At 39.1% G+C, this 14,681-nt stretch overlaps 1 protein-coding gene across 1 annotated transcript in view; it reads right to left on the reverse strand.

Annotated features, from left to right (window-relative positions):
* LOC122790767 (protein mono-ADP-ribosyltransferase PARP14-like) overlaps positions 1-1,428 on the reverse strand; it is a 1,159,206-nt gene extending 1,157,778 nt beyond the window's left edge. Inside the window, exon 1 of the mRNA XM_044058380.1 lies at positions 1,207-1,428. Within this exon, the coding sequence (XP_043914315.1) occupies positions 1,207-1,375 (169 nt within the window). The 5' untranslated portion in view covers positions 1,376-1,428. The remainder of the gene's footprint in view (positions 1-1,206) is intronic.
* Positions 1,429-14,681: the final 13,253 nt, after the last annotated feature.

A 14,681-nucleotide genomic window follows, 5' to 3' on the forward strand; every position in this document is an offset into this window, starting at 1 on the left:
AAAAGTTTGAAAGTCGGGACATTAGATTGCTTTGCAGCAGGAAGAGTTGTCACTAAGATACGGAAGATTGATTGAGAAACCAAATATCTTTTGTGACTGTGCAAACACCAAGGCCTGAGCAAATACAAAAAATTCAACCATACAGAAATAATGTTGTGAAACTTACACAGCAAAGTTGTATTGTGTGTATATCATCTGAGATATGCCACTAAACATTTAATTGAAATATTAAAAAAGACACAGTAAAACCTGCCCTGTACACAAATTATTTGTAGATAGCTGATTTTACTGTATCTTCAAAACAGGAAAAGGGATATAGCGTATAACAATTACAAGAGATGCATATCATTTGGTCCATTTCCTCAACGCCAGTTACAGTAATGATTTCATTATTTCAACATCTCCTGCTTCCTTCCTTTATCCTGAACTTTAGCTGTTCAGAACTGTTTCATTAGATGAAAAATTATATAATTTGCTTCACAATTGTAATACTTTAACACACTTTTATCTTTTCCAGTCCATCGAGATATATGTAAGTTCATTGTTTGACTTCTAAAAATACAAAAATTGGTAGTCTTTTAACTGTGATAATGTAATTTACAGTAATCTACCACTCAGTATACCTTATCATTTAAAAGTAATATTGGAGCTGAAGTTTTAAGAATCCACAGATAAGCATCCTACAACTGATGCTTGTTTTACAGATTTAAATGAGACCAGATATGAGATGGTGAAAAGTACAGAGCAATTGCTTTACTTATTAATCTAAGCTGGGAACTAACCAGAGAGTTGTACCTCCTATTATATACTGCATTGAAGGTGTAGCAGCCATTTTAAAAAAGTAAGGAAGTGATCTTAGTACAAGTTAGAATGCAAATATAACACTGTCACATCTGATTGTCTGTTCACAAGCTCCATCTTTTCCTTGTTTGCTACAATTGATATTTAGCAGTCTAGTGAACACTAAAGGAACATGTAGAAAAGCTTATTTGAACTTAGAAATTTTTAGACGTGTGTCATTGTACTTAAATCCTTCTTACAACAGTATGTTACTTCACAAAGTAATTATTTTTACTAGTGTGCATATTTACAAGACACACTACAAGACAATCACATTTTTGCAGCAAAATATATAAGCAAAAGTGCGATAAAATAAATAAATACAAAAATAAATAAATAAAACTTAGTTGCACAAACACCCCTTACCTTCCTGCTTGGCAAAAGATAACCTCAGCAGAAAACGAGAAAGCTGTGTTACGGTGCATTCTCCACCACCAGATTTCTTACTTTGAAAGTGTTTGTGTACTGTTGTAATCTGCTTCTTCTCCAGCTCACTATCACTTTCGATCAAGATGTGGAAATAACAGTTTGACATTCTGTCACTTTTTTCACATTATAAAGTTTCCTCAGTAAACTAGTTTGTCTGCCTCTTACAATATCTTCCTAATGCATAATTCTTTCAGTTTCACTTTTAGTCATAGTTTACTTTCATTATCAATGGGCTGAAACAATGCTTCATGCGTCATATCATTTTTTTCCATTTTTTATTATTATTATTATTGTTATTACTATTATTATCTCTCTCATCATTAAGTACCCCCACCCATTCTGCCCATTTGTTTCCCCAAGAGGTTAAAGCCCCATTCATTCTTCTGAGGGTGACAGGTTAGTGACAGGACGAGTACTAGCATACATTATAGATATTTTTTTTAAAATTAGCCCTATCTTTTCTCTCTGCGTACACTAGCTTACGTCCCAAGAACTGGCATCCACTGGACAGATGCAATGGCAGGTCCCCCCTCCTAATTCCTTGAGTGATTCTGCTTTAGTCATCCTTGCCTCCCTTGATGACAAGCTTTTCATGTAATCCTTGATCTCTATCAAGAGTAGAAAAGTACAGTTCTGTACACTTGCCATAAATGTAGATGTTCGAGTGTATTCACTGTTGCAGTCATTACACTTGGGTTATCGGCTTACAGGAGCCCTCAGTCAACCTGATTAACAAAGTCTTGGGACCTGCATTGGTTGCTGTCTCTTCTTCCATGACGTCAGGTCATCAGGGGTATAAAACATGCAGCCGATGCCATTACATCAGTTTTTTTCTTGCCCCAGATGTCAGGTGCCCCCCTAATGGGAAGCAAATAAATATATAACAAATACAAGGTTATACCTCTATCAAAAAAGCAAATACACCAAAAGCTTTTAAGCATAGTAAAGGAAAATAGAGGTAAAGCCAAAAGAAGTCAGGGGGCTGGAGGTAGGGTAACCAGGACTGCAACAGTGAATACACTCGAACATCTACATTTATGGTAAGTGTACACAACTGTACTATGTTCATCGTGTTTCACTGTTGCAGTCATTACACTTGGGTAGATTCCCAAAGCTAAGGTTGGGAGGAGGAATTTAAATAGAATTAGGACCAGCTATAAGACCCTGCAAGACTGCAGTGGCAAAGCCAGCTCTGGATTTAGAGAAAATTGGCAAATAATAATGCTTGGTGAAAGTATGTACAGAACTCCAGGTAGCAGCTTCTAGGATGTCCCTGGTAGGGGCACCTCTGAGAAAGGCTGTAGAAGTAGATGCAGCCCTGTTTGAGTGGGGTCTGATGCCCTGTGGGATAGGTTTTCCATGGTGCTTATAGCAGAAATGAATGGAATGGCCTACCATTTAGAAATGGTGTGCTTTGAAATAGCCTTCCACTCTGTCCCTGCAGCAAATACCACCAGTAGTTGTTCAGATTTCCTTTGAGGTTTAGTCCTGCCAAGTAGAATCTAAGTTGTCTGTGTACATCTAAGGAGTGCATTATCCATTCCCCTTTGTTCTGTGGATTAGGAAAGAAGGTTGGCAAATGAATGGACTGATTTAGAGCCACACTGGATACCACCTTGGGCATGAAGGAGGGATTGGTTTTGAGGGACACCCTGTCCGCATGAAAGATGATGAAAGTTTCCACTGCCATAAGGGCCTGTAATTCAGATACCCTTCTGGCTGGTGATTGCTAAAAGGAACGCTGTTTTCCAAGAAAGAAATTTTAAATCTGCAGTAGCAGCTGGTTTGAAAGGAGGAAAAGTGAGTATCTCCAAGACAAAGTTAAGGTCCCAGGCTGGAGTTGGAGCTCTCCTGGGTGGCCTTAAATTTTTAGCCCCTCTGAGGAACTGCTTGAGCAGTGGGTGAGAGAAGAGGGGAGGTTCTGTGTTATAATGAGCTAAAATGGCTGAGGCGTGAATTTTGATGGAGGAAAAGGACAAGCCCTTGTGAAGCATCTCAGTTAAGTATTGTAAAATCTGAGGTAGATTGGATGCTGCTGTGTTTGTCCCTTGAGACAGGTTCCAGGCACAGAATCTTTTCCATTTTGCAGCATAAGATTTTCTAGTACTAGGCCTCCTTGCCTCTAAAATGATATCCATCACTGGTTTACTGAGGGATGGTAAAGGAGAGATTGAGTAATTAGCCAGGTTGCTAGGTTCAGTGTTTGAAGCTGAGGGTGCAGAATCTGGTTCTCCTGCTGAGACGACAGGGAGGAGTCTGAGGCAGGTGCCATGGGAACGACCGTGACACACTGTGCAAGAGGGGGTACCAGTGTTGGCGTGGCCAGTCTGGTGCAATCAAAATCATCCTTGGCCTGTCCTGTTTGATCTTTAGTAGTACTTTGGAGAGCAGAGGCAGAGGAGGAAAGGCATAAATTGATAGGTTTTTCCAGCTGAAGGACAGAGCATCCACTTTCCAAGCTTGTCTGTGGGGAATCCTTGTGCAACATTTGTCCAACTGATAGTTCTGGGGTGAAGCAAACAGGTCTATATCTGGGCTCCCCCATTTACTTGTTAACATGTTGAAAATCCTTGCTTCCAGTTTCCACTCATGTGGGTCCATGAGGTTTCTGCTTAGTCCGTCTGCCAGTATATTTGGTTTTCTTGGCAGGAATTGAGCTTGTAGATTCACTTGGTAGCTCAAGGTTGTGTTCCACAATGCCATGGCTAGTCTGCAGAGGGGGTAAGAATGTGCACTCCCCTGCTTGTTTATGTACCACATAACAGTGGTGTTGTCTGTCTTTACCATTAGTTGTCCTGGAAAAATGCGGTCCTTGAAAGCTGTCAGAGCATTCTGTATAGCTAACATTTCTTTTTGATTGATATGCAGGTGCATTTGTCTTGGGTTCCATTTGCCCTGAATGCACTTCCCTGCCAGGTAAGCCCCCCATGCATAGTCTGAAGCATCTTTTTTTAGGGTTTGGGTGGCAGGGGGTAGTGTGAATGGTAGTCCCTTGTTTTGGTGGCAGGCCTCTGCCCACCAAAGGAACTCTAGGCATAGGCAAGTTATGATAGAAATCATTGCTTCTAGATCCTGAGAATGTTGACACCATAGGCTTTTTAGATACCATTGTAGTTTCCTCATATGCAGTCTTGCATATGGAATTAAAAGAATGCAGGAGGCCATGAACTCCAAGGCATGCAGTATTTGCCTTGCAGATATTAGAGTTTTTGTGGCCACTTGTTTGAAGTAGGTTGTCAAATAAATCTGTTTCTCTGGCATGAGGAAAGCCATCTGGGAAGCTGTATTCAAGCTTTCTCCCAGGAATATAATTTGTTGACAGGGTACCCGGTGTGATTTATTTTTGTTTATGGTGTACCCCAGATAAGTCAACACCCTTTCTACAAAAGCCAAATGATTCAAAGGTATGTCCTGGCTCTCTGCCTGAATTAGACAATCGTCCAGGTATGGGTATATTTGAATATTTATTTTCCTGAAAAATGCAATGACTGGAGCTAGGCACTTTGTGAGTACCCTGGGCACAGTATATAAGCCAAAGGGCAGTGTGTATAGCCTGCTTTGAAGCATAAGTATCTTCTGCAAGATTCCCTGATTGGGATGTGCAGGTATGCTTCCTTTAAATATAATGTTGCCAACCAGGCATCTTTGCCTAGCAAAGGAAGCAGCTGGTGAAGAGTCAGCATCTTGAATTTTGGAATCACCAGAAAGGTGTTTAGAGTAGAAAGGTCCAGGATAGGATGCCATGAATTGTCTTTTCTGGGTACCAGGAAAAGTCTTGAATAGAAACCTTGTCCCTTTTCCTCTTCTGGTACCAACTGAATAGCCCCCATGCTTAAGAGAGAATGTACTTGCTTTTGGACCTCTGTCCACTGATTTGGGGGTAGATCTGGCCACCTGCTTGGTGTTGGTAAAGTGTGGAAGTGAGATCTGTATCCTTGGGACACTATATTTAAAACCCATTTGTCCTGGGTAATGAGTTCCCAGTTTTTGGCCTGCAGACCAATCTTTCCGCCTAAAGGAGCATTCAGTAGAGAAGTGCTTGGAAGTTTTAAAGGCAAATCATTGAGACAATTTTCCATAGGGGGGAGTCTTACTACTTCCAGATTTGGATACAGAAGCCCCCCACTGCTTAGTCTTGTGCGTACCCTGGGACTGAAACCTGGGGTTTCTGCTGTGTCTGGGTTTGGATTGAGAAGATCTGAAAGGGGCCAGAAAAGACCAGTTCTTAGAGGGCCAATGCCTACTAAATCTTGGAGGCTGAACTTGTAAGAAATCTTTAACAGTTTGCATAGATTTAGCCTTATCTTCCATCTTTTTAAGAACTTCCTCAGCTTTGTTGACAAACAGGTGATCCTGATTTAAGGGAGCATCCAACAGTTTAGCTTTAACATGATCAGGCAAAGAATGCTCCTTAAACCAAGCATGCCTTCTGAGTACAGACCCAGCGACAGCAGCCCTGCAAGAGGCCTCTAATGAATCAAATCCACATTGCAAAGTATGTTTTCCAACCTGTTCAGCAGAATGCATTAAATCCTGTAATTCTTTATTTTCACCACAGTCAGGAATCAACATAATTTTCTGTTTAAGCAATCCAATAACATGTTGTTGATACTTTAACATATGAAACTGACAGTTTAAGGCCCTAATGGCCAAGGTTGCAGAAGTGTAAACCTTCTTATCCCATCTATCCAGCGCCCTGGAGTCTCTATCAGAAGGAGTAGGGTTTTTAGCAGTAGAAGCTTTAATGCCATCCCTGTGAAATAGTCTCTGGATCCACAATAGAAAAAGGAACTTGTGAGATCAGGAACCCTGTAATATCTATCAGGTTTTCTGGGAGCAGGAGGCAAAGAATCAGGGGCCAAACTAGATTCTGAAAAGGCATCATCAACAATGTCTAGTACAGGAGGTATAGCCAAAGGCCTATGCTGAGGCAGGAGTAAAAAATCCCTAAGCCTCTTTTTCGAATCAGAAAAATCCTTGCTTTCCCAGTGGAAATGCTCCTTTAGAGTGTGCAAGGTTTCACTAAAAGAAAAATCCTCTGGACGGGAAGCAGAGGGAATAGAGTCCTCTGCATCAGAATCCTCATAAGTAGATAAGGGTAAATCCAGATCATCAGAAGAATCAGAATCCTGGTCAGAAGATTCATAAACAAATTCAGTCCTAGGTCTCTTAGAAGAGGGTGGTTGGCTTCCCCTGATTAGAGTTATAAGATCTTCAGCCATTCTTATCATTTGTTTTTTAGGCATAGAGGCCTGAGCATGCGGCCTGGGCGTTGGTTTCTTAGGCATGGTTTGAGGCTTAGGCCTTAAAGAAGAAGGAGGCATTGGTTTAATATGCATGTCCATAGGCCAGAATACACCCTCAGAAGCCGGTGCCTGCACAGCGGCTCCGAACCCATCCAAGGTAGAGATATCTGCAGGTTCCACAGTTGAAGCATCTCGCGGCATACTGGACTCCGAATTGGTCTCAGTAGAGGCCTGCCAATCAAATGTAGCAGGTATCAGGGGCTGCGAAAGTGCCTCACTGAGTACCGGCAAACTGGCAACTGGCTTAGGAGAAGCATCATCGGCAGCTTTGGACCTAGGCAGCCTGTCTCTGTCTTTATCTTTGCGTTTTTTCAGAATACTGGTAGTCGGATGGCTAACTGATGACATTTCATTGATAACTGAACCAAGAACCAAAATATTTAGAGGTGAAAATATACCGATGACAGAGTTGATTAAATAAGGCACAAAACCAACAGCAAGGTACTTCGTGGTCAGGGCCTAGGCAAGGAATACAGTACGAATGAAAATCTTTGTGAGTTATTTGCTTTCCACAAGAAATGTAATTATTAACTTTTACTGACATCAGTAAGGAGCAAGAAAAAGTTTCCCCAATGGGGTACTTATCTTTAGTTGAAGATTTCGGTTCTGAAACTCGAAAACGAGAATTTCAGGAGTCGGCCGACCTGCACTTGCGAACTGCTTCTGCTTCAGTTACCACATGGCAAGAAAGACTGCTGTAATGGCATCAACTGCATGTTTTATACCCCTGACGACCTGATTTAATGGAAGAAGCGACAGCAACTGACGCAGGACCCAAGACTTTGTTAATCAGGCCGACTGAGGGCTACTGCAAGCAGATAACCCAAGTGTAATGACTGCAACAGTGAAACACAAAGAACATCATCCCCCAGTGTAGAAATATGCCACAAGACCCATATGCCAATAGCACTGTAATACAGAAAGGGAATATGCTGGTAGTATGAACTACAATGACAATATAATATAAATATGCCTTACAGCAAGAAAAAGAAACAAGAACGGGATTTTGCAAAAATAATTTTCTTTTCTCCTTGGCAGAAAGTAGTATTAGTGGGGAGGAGAACACGTTGTCAGTCTGCACTGCCCTCCAGGTTTTTAGTTTGAAAAGAGTTTGTTTGTACTTGCTCTTTGCTTCTTTTTTAAGACTTGAAAATGACAATTTGAAATTCTAGGCTGCATTCAGAAACAGTTACCCAAAGGCTTCATTACAACACAATATTTGAGAGACATCTGCTGGCAGTTTCTCACTTGTAGCAGGTTTCCCAGAACACCTCCTAGATATCATGTGACAGTGGAAGTCTTTTATGGTATATCCAGCTCCTCGGAATTCTGGATGCCACTTCCTGCATTCATATCACCATAAAAGCTCCTGGAAACAATGAGGAAGACATTCAAATGTATACATAGAGATGGGTGATGCTCACAAAACTGTAGGATGCTTTGCACTGAAATGGTTAATTCATAAACATATACACCTAATAGTACGATGGAAGTGTGGAGATGGCACTCATATTAATAATGTGTAGTCTATATCAGGTGATTTCAGACTGGCAAGTCACACATGGACACCTAGTAAGCATGTGAAGAGAATCAGGACCAAAGCCTTGCAGTTTAAGATCTAGGCATTCCAGCAATACATGGAGAATTGTAAAGGCATTACACATATTTTTTTTCCTTGTTGGTGATACTGACTGTCCACTTCAGCCATGATATATAATGACATATATATATATATATATATATATATATATATATATATATATATATATATATATGGGTCTACTTCATTTGCCTGACAACTCAAATGACTGACACTCATTTGCCTGACAGCTCATTTGCTCGACAAAAAGTAATCAAGGCAAAACCTGGGATTTGCCCTCCCCACTGTTGTGCGACCGTGAGTTGTTATATATAGTTAGTGTGTGGGGCAACGCCCACATCAGGGGTGTGGGGTGAAGCCCCCACCTAGAAAGTTTGTCGAGCAAATGAGCTGTCAGGCAAATGAGTGTCAGTCATTTGAGTTGTCAGGCAAATGAAGTAGACCCATATATATATATATATATATATATATATATATATATATATATATATATAAAAAATCGCCATCTGCAGCTCAAATGTTGCAAAGCAATCATAATGTGTCATCAACCATGTGCTTTAACTCGCAAAACATATTTTTCAGATGCCTGGATGAATTCAGGAGCTCTCTACAGAGCACAACTAAGAAAACATGTTGGATGTTCACAATGTGTGGAGTGGCACACAATTTTATAAAATCCAAACTTGGTAGATATCTTATTAAGTGAAAGCAGTTGAAGTAGATGATATGACATCATGGTGGCTCAGTGTTAACTGCATTGCTCTTCATACCAGTGTCTTGGGTTCAGTCTTAACTTGTGGTCATTGTCTGCATGGAGTTTGTATATTCCACTCATATCTGTGTGAGTTCTGTTCATGTATTTCAGCTTCCTTCCACCTCCAAAAACATAGTGGTTGACTGGATATGTCATTTTACACAAATGTGTGCATAGGTGTGCCCCTCTCTCTCTCTCTCTCTCTCTCTATACATATATATATATATATATATATAGATAGATATGTATGTGTGTGTGTGTGTGTGTGTGTGTGTGTGTGTGTGTGTGTGTGTGTGTGTGTGTGTGTATGATTCTATCATGAAATATCGAGTGCTCCAAATAATTATATATAGTATCTCCAAAACTGCACAACCACAATGTCAGATGGAAAGCAGCTGGCAGACTGAAAAACAAGTCAAATAGAGCAATCGCTCTTACAAACTATAACTAGATAGATAGATAAATAGATAGACAGGCAGAGAGATAAATAGAGATATGTGTGTGTGTCTATGTGTGTGTGTGTGTGTGTGTGTGTGTGTGTGTGTGTGTGTGTGTGTGTGTGTGTGTGTGTGTGTGTGTGTGTGTGTGTGTGTGTGCATGTGCATGCGTATACATACATACATACATACATAAATATATATATATATATATATATATATATATATATATATATATATATATCAGTGGCAGCAGGAGACAATTGAATGGGTGGGGTCAATGGGAAGGGGTGTGGCCAACTAGAAGGGAGAGGAGCTATGCCCAAAACCACAAAAACTGTAACTTTAATTAAATATGCTACCCTGGGTGCTAAACCGTCATTATGAGAGTCCAATCAAGACAAAATGAAGTGTAGAAGGAAAAAAAATATTTCAATGCATTGGCTGCATGACAGCTTACTTAATATCTACATGGAAACAAAAAGGTTGTGAGGCATGAAAAAATAAATTACTTTTTAAATACATTACTGGAATGCCAATCAAAATCAAGTATAAAAAAAGCAAGCAGCACTCAACTCAAACCACTTCTTGCACTGCAGTTCTAATTATAATTTATATTCAGCTTTATAAAAGCACCAATTAGCATGCTGAAAGTAGCAATCTCTGTGATACCCCCACTTGTAAAAATGTTTCTTATCCAAAAAAGACCTGCTGCCTGACAACAACTATCTACTTGTTTCATGGGGAAAACATGATCAAAGTAAAAATGAACAGCAAATGGAACAAGTTCAAGATAAATTGCTTAAAGGATTACTGCACAGGTTATGGACCACACATTATAGATTGGCATTCTGTTTAGTTTACGGGTAAAGCCTGCAAAGATGATTGCAAGTCTCCAACAAAGGTAATGAGCCTCTTAAAATATTGTAATCCTGTCCTTTATTACAAATACTGTCATATGCATTTCAATACCCAAGGCTTATATGTTATCTAGTTATGTAAGTATTCTCTGTCTGGCTACAACAGAAATGCTTTCAATGTTGGCAATTCTTTAATAGTATACTTATTAAAGCTTACTTGCATCTTATCATTTCAGACAAGCTTACCTGATGGTCATTAAAGCATTGCTACTTAAACACGGAGCAACAGGCACTTTCTGAATAATAATAAGCATAAATCAACAGTATAAAAATATGACAGAAACCAGAACATTCTGCAAAATCAAGGACAGATGAAAAGCCACTGTAGTACTTGAGTCTACCTTGAATGGGGGGATACTCTGCACATTTACACTGCATAACTGTTCATTGCCTTGCTTGGACAGATCCAGAGTCACTACATGGGGGAGTGGGGTGCAACAAATATGTCACAATTTGAAATGTCTCTGGCTGACTGTAATGGCCCTGACACATTTGTCATACCTCTCAACCTCAGAGCAAGAAATCTGTCAAAGCCATACAAAGAAGTGGGACAAAGGACCAAAAATAAGGACAATTTTAAAGTATTGCTCTTATAAACTTAGAAAGATAATAGAATAGTAGGTCTTGCATTAGTATGAATTTTCTGAAGGGTACGAAATCTGAAACTCGAATGTCTGTCATTATTTTCTAACTTCAGTCTTTAATGATTTGCCACTAATTTGCCAAAAAAACACAATTTTATGAAAAATGGACCAAAAATGTGATGCAAAAATATAAAATAGACACACAATACACAGCTGGGAACTTGTCAAAGAAAGGACACTTTTTAATATTAGTACTGCTAACTTGAGCAGCTGACAAAATAAAAGAATCTACATACATTTCTGAAATAAAAGTAATCTATAACTCTGATTATTACAGTTATTTATTAATTGTAAACCCTCCATGTTTTCTTCCAAAATTGCCATTTTGCGGAGGGATTATTAGGGGTACAGCAACATTTTGAGTCAAAATCTGGCACATTAGAGAGGTTTGGATATGCCTAATTCTATAAAGCAATTTATTTGCATGTACCTCTCAACCTGTTAATGCAGGAAATCTGGACAAGGCCAAATATATTAGGGGAACATATAAACAGTACTAAAAATTGCTCTTGTATAAACTGAGACAATTGATAGAATAACAGGTCTTGCTTAAGCATACATATTTCTGAAGGTTTTGTAGACTGAAACTCAGTGTCTGTCATTATTTAGTGATTTAATTCCTAAATGATTTGTCAGAAAACCATACATTTTATGAGGAACAAACCAAAAATAAGAAGCAAAAATCTGGACACTTGAGAGGTATAGTTCATCCAGGGCTGTCTTTGAGTTTGCTGACCCCCCCCCTTCACAAAATCATGGTCGAATGGAACCTCCCCCTTTAGCCATTCCAATGAACCATTACTTGGATATTTCACCCCATTTACCATAAACACGAATGTGCATACTGCTTTACTTCTGCAATGATTTGGACTTCATTTGAAAGTTTTATTTTGCATTTTACAGCACAAACACTAATAGATATCTGCTAAACAAAGCAACACATTCTCACAATGAAAACAGACTTAGCATTAAAACTTCTCTGCCCTTGAAACTCAGATTCATTGAAACAGCATTGAAACCCACATTTAAAGAAAGTACATTTTGCCAGTGGCAGATAAATATTATCTTTGGGTTTTGGCTGTTTTCAAATCACAGGCCACTTGCACACAAAACATACACATGCTCTTTCATACACCTTCCTGATTATATTAAATTATACTCCTTGTATAATACAGTACAGTTTTAGAGGGTATTTTAAATTTATTGTTTTGAACATTTTGCCAGTAAACAATGAAACAAAATGCATGTACCAATAATGACAAAACTGGCCAATTCAGAACATTGCCATCATAAAAGTCTACTCAAACATCTACAGTCCACCAGTATCAGTAAATATGTACAATCGCTGAAGAAGAAAAGTTATCTAAATAATTCCACATTAAAGAGATCTGTAACTAATTCCTTCATTTTATGCTTTGTACTACCAATACAGAATTCAAAGTTTTGCTATCTATAAACCAAGCTTGCTCAAATCAAACTAAGGTACGAAAAATCTCCTTGATTGTATATATGCCACTGTATAGAAATTTTCTGTCATTCGTGGATTGTGTGTTGTCATATAAAGACATGGAACTTTGATTGTATATATGCCTCTGTACAGAAAATGTTTTGTTATTTTTTGTATTTGTACTGTTATGTTATGGAGCTTTTCTCCCCGGGCCTCCACTGTAAATGAACCTTGTTCCAGTCGGACTTTTCCGGTAAACAAATGTAAAATAAATAAATAAATAAACTAATGAAGAGGTTGCTGCTAGTAAACAACTTTATATTTCATTGTTTCATCTACAAATAAAGTGCCTGTTGCCCTTGAGAAATAAATTGCCTATGCTACACTAAAAACATGATAAGCTAGTAATATTGCAATTGGGAATGGATGGCAAACTGAAAACGGGTTCATAGTTACTGGTGATCTTCACCAAAAAGGAGTGCAGCATCCACCCCCTTTGCAACACAGTACAGTTTTAGCAATGCATCTACCTACTGTGGGAGTAGAACCCACAGCCTTCTGCATCAAAATCAAGTACACTACCTGTTGTGCTATTAACAATGCAATCAGGCTCAGCATAAGCAGCACTAAACTTTTGCTCCCCTGCAGCTCTCAGTTCCTTGTAAAATCTACTCAACACTCAGTTCTATCTCTGGACTTTGCAGCACAAAAAATCTGGAAAAAGCCAAAATTTATGGGGGGGGGGGACAAAAGCCCAAAAACCAGGGACACATTTTAAGCATTGCTTGTATAATGTTGGAAAGTTGCTAGAATAAAATGCTGTGTTACCACCATACATTTCACTGCCAAGCCTTGAACCCAGGACCCTGTGCAAAACAGTCAGAACAACATACCACTATGCCAAATCAGCTGTTTTGTGAAACAGAGGAAGACTGAATCTTAAATGGCTAACATTTAGTGAATTCAGTTCTCACCACAGCTGTCAACCTCTTAGCACAAAACACATGAACAAAGCCAATAATGGGGGAATACAGCTCCCAAACATATTCAGTGAATTCAGTTCTTACCATAGCTCTCAACCTTAGCACAAAAAACCTGGATGAAGCAAATAATTGGGGAATACAGTCCCCAAAATAGGGACATATTTCAAATATCCATCTTATAAACTTAGAAAATTGCTAGAATAAAATGTTTTGTGTTACCACATACTTTCTGGAGAATATGAAGTCTGAAATTCAAATGCTTGTAATTTTTATTTATTTAACATTTGTTAACCAGGAAAGTCTGACTTGGAACAAAAGTCAATTTCCAGCAGAGGCCCAGGAAGAAACACTCCAGACACGTCTTTGTAAAATGGGGAGACACCCACATAAATACAGGGGGACATGCAGACTCCACACAGAAGGCACCCTAGCCAAGAATCAAACCAGAGAACCTGTAGCTGTCAGGCAACAATGCTACCACTGCAACATTGCACTACTGACTTTGTAAGGAAACAAAAATACAGAAAACACAGATTTTATGAGGAACAGAGCAAATATGAGGGAAAAAATTTGAACATTTTTTTGCAAATAGTGGTGGGTAGGGCATTCATGCTCTTGCCACCTGGGACAAAGATACAGGGTTCAAGCCTGTTCTCTACCCACCACCATATAGCAGCTGGGGCATTTTATACAGACACACACACCTTCTATTCTTTCATTCCTTAACTCAAAGTCAAGTCTGTAACCTTGTAGTATCCAAGCAAACATGTCTGATGTCCTTACAACACCTCCACATAATACCCAAGCAAAGTTTGTACAACAAATACATATCTTCTGTAAAATGCATCCACCTTGTAGCAAGCAAGTCCTTCCATCCAAAATCCATGATGACTGATGACAAGATGTCCTTCCTGCAAGAGCAAGCTGGGTGCTACCCAGCCTGCAGACATTGTAGTCCAATCCCCCTTTAAGTCTATGCAGTTGTAACTGCATCAACCTCTGGGATAGTGCTAATGCTCTCTTCATAATCTGATCTGCTGGTGAGACAGTCTGAATTCTGTGCACATGCTCCAAACTGGTTCACCAGCAGTCCGGAAATGCTGTGAGTGCACATGTGTGATGCTCTGTGAGTCGTTTTATTTTTTATTTTCTTTTTCTTTTCTTTTATATTTTTCTTTTTCTTTTTTGCTTACAGCCGGGGGGCTGCAGTCCTGCAGCCCAATAGCACGAGCCGCCCCTGATATATATATATATATATATATATATATATATATATATATATATATATATATATATATATAGATCACCTACACAAGAACGA

The sequence above is a fragment of the Protopterus annectens genome, chromosome 16.part0, assembly GCF_019279795.1.
Source record: "Protopterus annectens isolate FY-2018-M chromosome 16.part0, PAN1.0, whole genome shotgun sequence".
Taxonomy (NCBI): Eukaryota; Metazoa; Chordata; order Ceratodontiformes; family Protopteridae; genus Protopterus; species Protopterus annectens.